This window comes from Raphanus sativus, chromosome 8, assembly GCF_000801105.2.
Source record: "Raphanus sativus cultivar WK10039 chromosome 8, ASM80110v3, whole genome shotgun sequence".
Taxonomy (NCBI): domain Eukaryota; kingdom Viridiplantae; phylum Streptophyta; class Magnoliopsida; order Brassicales; family Brassicaceae; genus Raphanus; species Raphanus sativus.
In genome coordinates this window covers 12,914,970-12,924,039 of record NC_079518.1, presented here as the reverse complement: position 1 = coordinate 12,924,039, position 9,070 = coordinate 12,914,970, and the positions used below count along the sequence as shown (strand labels likewise).

Genomic DNA, 9,070 nt, shown 5'->3' with positions numbered 1-9,070 from the left:
AAAAATTAATAAATTCATAATATAGAATCTCTTAAACTGGAGGAGGATCTTGAGGAGTAAAAACCCTGTGGTGGCAAGTAGGATTACAAGGGTAAGGACAATCTATCTTCTGAAACATTTTTCTGTCATAAAACCAATCTCCAACAGCTTTTGATATTGTCTGCTCCCATAAACAAAATTAAGAAGAAAAGAGATCAGAGAACATAATGTATAATGAATTTCTTAAATAATGACCTTATGTTCCATAAGAATTTGGACAAGAGTTTACCGTTCGGTTTATAATTGGAGAATCTTGCCAGAACCAAGAAGTTTGTGTCTCGGTTTGGCAGTGAGTGTAGCATGAGTCTATAAACATCCCTCTTGATGCAGATCTTCCTAAACCTATCACTGCGCTCAAGAACTCTAACCTGAAATCTAAAGAAACATACAACCCGGTTTATCCAAATGATGTTAAGAAAATACCAAAAAAGAATATCATATTCTTGATCTTGAATAGCTTTCGGTTCTGAGGCTAACCTTGCATAACTTTAATCTGGCTTCGCTGGCAATTCTTGATGTCAAGCTGACAACTCTGCCACTTTCCATCAGGATCAGCAGGACGAGGAGCCAAAATGTTCTTAATCTGAGAAAGAAATGTGATATTTAAAGATCCAATTTTTTAAGAGAAATAATTTAGTTACAAAGAGATAATCTACCTGCCAAGAGTCGTATGCAGCATTAAGAATGAAAACAGGAGTTTTAATCTTGCTAGCCACGTATTGTGGGAAGAAACACTGCAATACATATGTCAACAATGATTATATGAGTAGAACTGAAGAGAAACCAAAAGGGATACATGAATGCTAATTCACCATTGCAGGGGTCAATCTTGATGTGCATGACCTCGGCAAATTCTTTGCTGATCCCTGCAAAAGCATTTCACTTATAACTTCCAATAACAAGAATGAGAAACTGTTATCTACTGTCACTAGAGAGGAAGAAGAAAATAAAACGCTTACATGTAGTGTAACCACATCGTTGAAGTATGATTTAATGTATTGAGCTCCTGAGACATCTCTTCTGAAAAACATACCGACGAAAAGAGTTTATTATATACAGCTAAACATGGACCGATAAAGAATGTTCACAATGGAGAAAATGTCTTACGTGTCGAGAAAGAAACCGGCATCTGAAAGACATTTTACATTGGTACCCATTGGTAACAGAGCTCGGAAACTGTCACAATGCATCAGTGAAGCTAACCCACCAGCAGAACACCCAGACAAAACAGCCTGCCATAGTATCATCAACATTTTACACCACTTTTAAGGATCAAAAGCTTGCAAAAGTTAATTGAGGTTGAAGCTAACATTCTCGGCGTTCCTCATGCCTTTAGCTAGCAGCTCCTGCATAACGGCTAGCCAAACTCGAGCCCCTCTAAAGTGAAGATTAGTAGCCTGATCCAATCACCATTACGGTTTTTGAATAAGGAAGAGAAAAACTCTTGAAAAAACAAAACAATCTCATTTTTTTAATACTCACAGGATTCACCGCTTGCACATCTCCTGTGAATGATGACCCATCACAATATCTAACTTTTACTCTGTTCCAATTGTAAAAATCTGCCATTTCCAAGAAAATCCACCCAAATCTGTAAGGAAACCAAACTTATGTTTGATCAACAGTTAATAAAAATCTAGTTGCATCCGTACCAGGATTACGTTGTTCCTTATTGCTAAGAATAGCAGAGAAAGCAAGATTCTCCACCATTTTCTTCGATGAACCTAATTTAGTATGCATCCGACTAACGCAGTTTGTAACATTATGACACCATCCTCCTCCCTATAGAATCAAGCATGGTTCACTTTCACAAAATTTTCATTCAAAATCATCTCCCAAGTATCGAAAAATCATATCAATAACCTATAAAGTGATTTAAATAAAATTATATATTAATTGGGTTAAACTATGAATTTTAAAACTAATACATCACTTTTAGTAGGTAAGGTAGTTTTCTTAAAGAAAAATGAAAAATGGGTTTTGAAATAATATAAATAGACGTGTAATTGGTTGTAAATTATTACTTGACACAATCAATATAAAACTCTAAAACGGATATTAGCTCATTCGAATTTCACTTTCTAGTTTTCTTGCTTTTTTAGAGTTTGATTAGTGTTTGTTCATAACACTATTCCAAATGAGCAGCGAGTAAGCGAAACCATGATTAAACAGACACACAAGTGGGGGGAAAGCAGAAGAAAACCTCAAGCTGTATCAACCAGCTATTGATCCCAGTTCCAGAACCTCTGTGTAGATGATAAGCTGGTGGACTGCCATCCAAACAAACTGCAACAAAACACATACAAATTAAATATATTATTAACAACATTCTTAAGAAAAGGAAAGGCCAGCCTGGTCCATTAGAGAGTTGAGAAGAGAAAATATTATTCGCAAAAAGTCATAAAACACAAAAAGAAACAAACTTTGACCAAATTAGAGATATTTGAACTCACCGGCCCCTTTAGCAACGGCGTGTCGAACAAATGTAATATTGACGAGCAATCCATCTGCTTTCAAGATTGCTAATGAACATACCACAAGAGTCAACCAATGCTTGAAGTTGAACATTCTGGCGAAAGAAAACAAGAAATGAAATATATATTATATATAAATTAAAGAATAAATAAATGGAAGTAACATGTAAAAGTGAATATTCCTTTCTAAAAAACATGCAAAAAGTGAATAGCTAACACAAATGGCATTGCAGTACCTAAAAGTGAAAACAATACATAAGTAGACAAAACTCTTAGTCTAGATCCGAACTATCTATTTACATCACTTCGTATCTAAAAATGTTATTTCAGTAAAAAAAAACAACAAGAATAAAATTTCCAGGAAAGTTATATCAGGCATTCGATTTTGTAAGGGTATCTTTCAAAACAAAACAAAAAAACTAAGAAGAAATTCGATGTATTTTTCTCTACGTAGAAGAAACCAACGGGAAAGAATCAGTTTTGCATACTGGAAAAGAATAAACTTTATTTTCTTCTTTTGAACTTGAATAACTTTCTTGGACAGAAAGTTTCTGCATCAAACGTACTTACCTGGAAACTTGGTTACTCTCGCAAAACCCAACTCGCGAGTAGTTTAAAACTTCCAAGTTTTGTTGATCAAAAAAAAAAACTTCCAAGTTTCACTTGGCTAACTGGGAGAGTCACTCAGCTTCACCACATTGCCCGAAGAAACTGTTTCCGAGGAGTAGAAAAACGTTTCGATCCGGCGTGTAACCTTTTTGGTGTGTGTGTGTGTTTTCAGGTCTCAGCGTTTTTATTTAGAACCCAAGAGCCGACACTGATTCTTTCGTTTTTGGTTTTAGAAAAACAGAGTATAATAAAACAAAGAATTGATGGTGTGTACTAGAAGATCATGTGTTTATATACAGAATATATTTTCAGATTTTACCCTGAATTATTACTTCCTTGCAAACTCAATCTTTGTTTATTTTATCTCTACTAGGTTGGAAATTCAGTTGTGTTCCCAAAAAAAAAAGAGGTTGGACATAGAGCGGGGAATTTTAATCAAAGCCCCGGGTCTCCCCCCGTTTGATCCGCTGCAGAGCCGCCGGTGCGGGTTTGATCAATTTAGAAACCAAAATCGAAGGCCTACTTTATAGAGTTGGGGAGCTTGTGTTTTTTTTTGAGTCAAACTACTGATTTCATTAGATGAGTTTTACACGTCATAAATTGAGAAATTGTTTGCTAAGGAGATAGCTGATTTAGCTATTTGATCAGCCTCGATGTTTTCCAAACGGGGGATTTTGGTTTAAATCAAAACTTAAAGGTAACTGAGGATACGATATATTATATATTGAAGAAAAACAAATAACTAATCGTTATTCCAAAGATATCCGCAACAGGTAAAAATCTGTGAATATATATAAACATTCCATGAGGGTTGTTCCAAGAAACACCGTCAAATAAAGTATTAATGCAAAGCCAGTTAAGCTAGTCACATGATTGATACATAATTAACCAAAAACATATACTTTATGATCCAACGATTACACGAGTTTGTTTATTTTCTCCCCACTGGGCCATATATTCAATTATATAGGATTAATTCATAATGAAAGATTATGTTGTTACCAAATTAAGATTCTAGACAACTAAGAAAAAGAAGGTGCCTCTAGATGGTGGCTGAATTTTAATTTCAGTGGTTAGAAAACGAATTTTTATTAATTGCAAAACTGATCAAAAAGTTTGTCATTATTATGTTCTATTGATTAGCAATAGAGTTATTGGGGGCCGGAGACCATTGTTTAATTTCCGCCTTAGAAGTGAAACCACTAGTTCTAAGGCTAAAGATTCAATTTCCAAGTCCGTAATGTACGGACTGTGTTTGGTGTATCAATGATTCTATATGCCATACTATGCATAATTGCATATACACTGTACATATGTAGTCTAGTGAAATACATACATATGTGCCAATATTCTTTTTAGACTGTATATCATGTGGTCTACATTGTTGCCTGTCAATCGGTGAGAAGGGGGCCATGAAAGCTGTTAATGAAATGAAATGTACTTACCCTTAACAAGTGACTTTACCTGTTTCACTTCACAAAAATTAACTATAAATGATTTAAATATGGAGTCTAGAATAATTTAATCATAGCGTTATTTTTCTTGTAAAAGAAATTAATTTGCAGAATGGTCCATACCAGCGTACAAATTGTTTGGTATCTATATGTTTTTCTTTTTCATGTTTCAGAGATCCCAGCTTTTCGGGTAAGTCACTCTCTCAAACTACCAAAATCTCAGATAACTTTCAGAAGTGTGTAGAAATTACTTGTATTCCAATCTATTTACCGCAAAACCATCTTTAGTTGTACTGATGCTAGGCCTAAGGTGGAGAAGTAAGAATTTTAATATACATATAATACAATTTCTTAGATAATCTTTCTACACTGATTACGAGTAGCCACGTATATAGATTATCCATCTAAACTTAAACGAAAAAACTATTAATGAGATCTTATTATTCCATATTTTCCCACAGTCAAACTCTGTTTAGAATTTTCTACACTTTTATGTACATCTAGAAAACAATTTTCACTTCCGGAAGAAAAAAAATAATGAATAACAAATTGTATACAAGAATAAAAAGGAAACAAAACCCCACTGCATCTTTTACTATACAGTGAATGTTGTTGAATAAGTTGATACTGTTATAAAAGGTTACCTTTCATATCAGTTAGAAGAATCTCTCTAGTCATAAATTCGGCGACACGTCTGGGCTAAATTTTGTTCTAAACTACTCCTATGAGAACTGGATTCAGCTGTCTGAAGCACAAGGGAAAGAGATAGATCAAAAATTTCAGTCAAAAGGATAGTTAAACAAGAACGAATTATCAACGTGGAGTATGATTGAGTATTTACATTTATGTAACCTGGAAAAGAGAAGCCATTTTGGTCCAATAGCGGCCGCGGATGGTCCACGTATAAGCTTTTGATTGACACCCTGTGATATCTGAAGAAAATGGTGTAACATAACGTGAGTGCTTCAGAATCAGCGAATAGTATTCATGAGATTCTTTCAAATAAACAAAACTGATTAGGAAGTAGTTTAGTGGTTCTCTACATGATTCCAATAGTCTCATTAAACTCGAAGCATAGAAATGTAAGCTGCATTATACATTAAGCCCAAAGCTGTGTATAGATTATCGTACCTGTAGAATATTTTCGGGACTGCTATCCGAAGTGCATGCACTGATCCAGAATGTATCAGATGGGTCTGATTCTATGGCAACTCAGTTTTAAAACCTGAGGAGCATCAGTAACTTAGACTTGTAAATCACCCATATGATGCCAAAGGCAACACCATTTTCTCTTCTAAAGTTGAAGCAGTTCGACGCTATTAAACCAAAGTGGTTGGCTAGTCACTCTAAAGCAATGAACCATATGCTTCTACCAAGTACATGCTACTGTGCTTCCTCTATAAAGAAGATGCAAATACTGGCGAGAACATGACCATCAACACAGAGAACACCACTGGGTCTCAATTTCTCAACTTTAAGCATTAGCCACTAGCACACAATGAGAACGATTTCCATCAAGAAACTGAATCAATCAGAGCAACTAACAGAATCATTGAGAACCAGACTAAGAACCTTTTCATCAGCTACTGAATCGTTTTGCTCCATCCTTCAATGATTGCTGCATAATTTTCCTCATCAGAGCCTTCAAAATCTTGCAAAACACCTCCATGCTTAAGATACCAATAAATGAATTCTTTGTATGTGATAGAATCTGGAACAATTCCTTTTTCCCTCATCTCATTTAGAAGCCTAGAAGCTTCTGTTACATTCCCATCTCTGGCATACCCACCAATCGTCACGGTATAAGTAATCTTGTTTGGGAGTATGCTCTTTGAATGCATCTCACGCAAAAGACATTCAACTTTGATCATCTGACCCAATTTACCATACCCATCAATAAGAGCTGTATAATGAAAGACATTGGGTTCCAAACCTTCCTCCTTCATCTCCTCGAGGAGGAGCCCTGCCTCCTCAACACGGCTGATAATCGACATCCCCTTTATTAGTGAAGTATATGTAGCACTATTAGGTGAAATTCCTCTGTGTCTCATATCTTCTCGGAGATCAGAGGCCATTGATAGCCTCCCACTTCTACAATATGCTCGGATTAGATGATTGTAGACAACAGTATTTGGCTGCACATTCTTGCTCATCATCTCATCAAACAGTTTCTGACCCACTTCTGCTCTTTCAGCTTTACAACACCCATCTATCATGACTGAATATGTATAAACATCAGGAACCATACCACTCCGTTTGCAAGCATCCCAGAACTGTATGGCCTCCTCGACTTTATTCATATCAAACAGCCCTCGAATCAAAATGCTGTAAGTATAGTTGTCAGGCGTAAGTCCTCTCTTAACCATTTCATCCATCAACTTAAAAGCTTCCTCCAATTTCATCTTTCTGCAATATCCAGAAATCAAAGTGTTATAAGCAATGGTATCCATAACTAAACCACGCGCTAATATCTCTTCTTGAATCCTAGAAGCTTGTTCCAGCTTCCCTGCTTCACAGAGTCCATGAAGCAAAGCATTTGAAGTCTTAGTGTCTACTACAAAACCTTTACGTAAGAATTGAAACCAAAGATGTACTGCCTCTGAGTGTTTCCCATGCTTACAAAGACCAGAAATCAATGTAGTAAGTAACCCACCACCAGGGCTCATGTTACGCTGTAACATCTCTCCAACAAAACGACATGCGGAGTCAAACATACCACGACTGCACAACAAGCAAATCACAGAAGTAAAGGAGCCCTGATTTACAGTTGAACCCATCGACAGCATTTCCTTCAGGAGACGCTCTGCAACATCTGCTTGACCACTCTTGCAGTATCCCTTTATGAGAGTATTATACGTCGACGATGTGAGAGACAACCCCTTCGCAACCATACCATCCTTTACCTCAACAGCTTTGCTCAAACTCCCAGCCTCGATCAAACCATCAATCAAATTGTTATACACAATAACATTAGGAGGAAACCCTTTCTCCTTCATTTCCTTCAAGACACAGCAAGCATCAATAACCCTCTTCGCCTTGATCAAACCCTTGACAAGAATACTATAAGTGACAAGAGTTGGCTCCACACCATTCTCCACCATCTTCTCCTTAAACATAAACGCCTCGTCGTACCTCCCACTCATCCCCAAACCATCTATAACAGCGTTGTAAGTGACAACATTCGGCGCAACACCAGCTTCCTCCATCCTCGAGAACAACTCTATAGCCTCGTCCACTTTCCCTCCCTTGCAAAACGCGTTAACCGCGGTAGTGAACAAGTAAACATCAGGAGAAACACCTCTGCAAACAACCTCGAAAGCTTCACAACACTTGTCAAACTCGTTGGCTCTCACTAAAGACGTCAGCAAGATGTTACAAGTCGTCCTAGACGGAAACATACCCTTCTTAGCAAGAACAAGAAACACCTCAAGAGCTAGATAACAACCATCACGCTTCATCTCTGTACAGTAAACCTCAACCAACAAATCTGAGAGCCTCCTTCTGATCTCTTGATCAAAACACGAACTCAAACTCGCCATCGCATCAGCAACCGCGACTTGACTCGAATCGTCGTAATCAGAACGCAGCAAAACCGGAACGCTTCCATTGATCAAACGAATCAGAACTAACCTAGCGGGAGATAACAGATTCTTTTCGAGCAATAGACCTATCATCAAGCAATACGAACGGAGGCTGAAGGAGAAGCGAAACGAATCAGAGGACGCTAATCTGAAGAAATCCAAAGCCGTCTTGGGATTGACTTTGGATTTGAGCTCAGGAAACAATCTATCGAACTCGTGAGGCGATAAGGTGGTTATGAGTTGTTTGCAGTGCTTGTAATCTAGAGATCTTCTTGATAAGGCGGCGGATAACCGTAGGCGTAAATGTTGCTGATCGGAGCAAGCTTCTTCTGCCGATCGGGTTGTGTGGAGGTTTTTTCGTGCGTGTGGTGTGGATCTCGAGCGGAGAGTGAGCGCGTCGGTTGCGCGAGAGAGTTTCCTCAGATTCATCGGTGATGGAGAGAGGAAATGGCGAGGAAGTCACGTGTGATGAGATTTTAGGGAAATAGAGAAGAGCCGCCACTGATCAGAGACGAGGAAGAAGTGAGCTAGAAGCCATGGGAGAGAGGGAGAGAGAGAGAGAGAGAGAGAGAGAGAGAGAGAGAGAGAGAGAGAGAGAGAGAGAGAGAGAGAGAGAGAGAGAGCTGTTGACGTGAGGGACGGAGAGACCAGAGATTTTTGCCGAAGGCGGAGGCGTTTGGGGGAAAAACCCAGGGTTCAGGCTTGGGAGACACCAACGGGATCGGCGAATAATGGGCCTAATATGGGCCTAAGATTGATAAAGCCCATTATAGAGAATATCAATGAGATGGAATGTGTTGCGGCGCACAGTCAAATTTGGGTTGTTTTTCGTTTCAGTCGTCCTTTCAAACAAAAGTAATAAAGAGTGTTCGAAACTTCAAAGGAACTTCAAAGGAAATTTGGAGTATAAATA

The 9,070-nt window shown here is 37.9% G+C and overlaps 2 protein-coding genes across 4 annotated transcripts; both read right to left on the bottom strand.

Moving 5' to 3' along the window:
- LOC108821351 (pectin acetylesterase 8-like) lies at nt 1–2,613 on the bottom strand. The gene is made up of 12 exons (XM_018594393.2): nt 2,493–2,613; nt 2,243–2,325; nt 1,692–1,821; nt 1,522–1,601; nt 1,350–1,436; nt 1,147–1,271; nt 999–1,059; nt 852–905; nt 696–773; nt 517–622; nt 269–414; nt 1–160 (listed from the first exon to the last, which is right to left on the bottom strand). The coding sequence occupies exons 1-12, from the start codon at nt 2,605–2,607 to the stop codon at nt 32–34; spliced, it is 1,194 nt and encodes a 397-aa protein (XP_018449895.1). The 5' UTR covers nt 2,608–2,613; the 3' UTR covers nt 1–31.
- A 2,373-nt stretch (nt 2,614–4,986) lies between these two features.
- On the bottom strand, nt 4,987–8,782 carry LOC108818761 (pentatricopeptide repeat-containing protein At4g19440, chloroplastic). Of its 3 annotated transcripts, XM_018591695.2 has the most exons (4): nt 6,149–8,782; nt 5,708–6,064; nt 5,418–5,508; nt 4,987–5,321 (listed from the first exon to the last, which is right to left on the bottom strand). In XM_018591695.2, exon 1 carries the CDS (start codon nt 8,584–8,586, stop codon nt 6,160–6,162), a length of 2,427 nt encoding a protein of 808 aa, XP_018447197.1. In that variant the 5' UTR covers nt 8,587–8,782; the 3' UTR covers nt 4,987–5,321; nt 5,418–5,508; nt 5,708–6,064; nt 6,149–6,159. The 3 variants fall into 3 exon arrangements, with proteins under 3 accessions (XP_018447197.1, XP_018447196.1, XP_018447199.1); XM_018591694.2 differs by having other exon boundaries at nt 5,708–8,782; XM_018591697.2 differs by having other exon boundaries at nt 5,429–5,508; nt 5,708–8,782.
- Between the last annotated feature and the right edge of the window lie 288 nt (nt 8,783–9,070).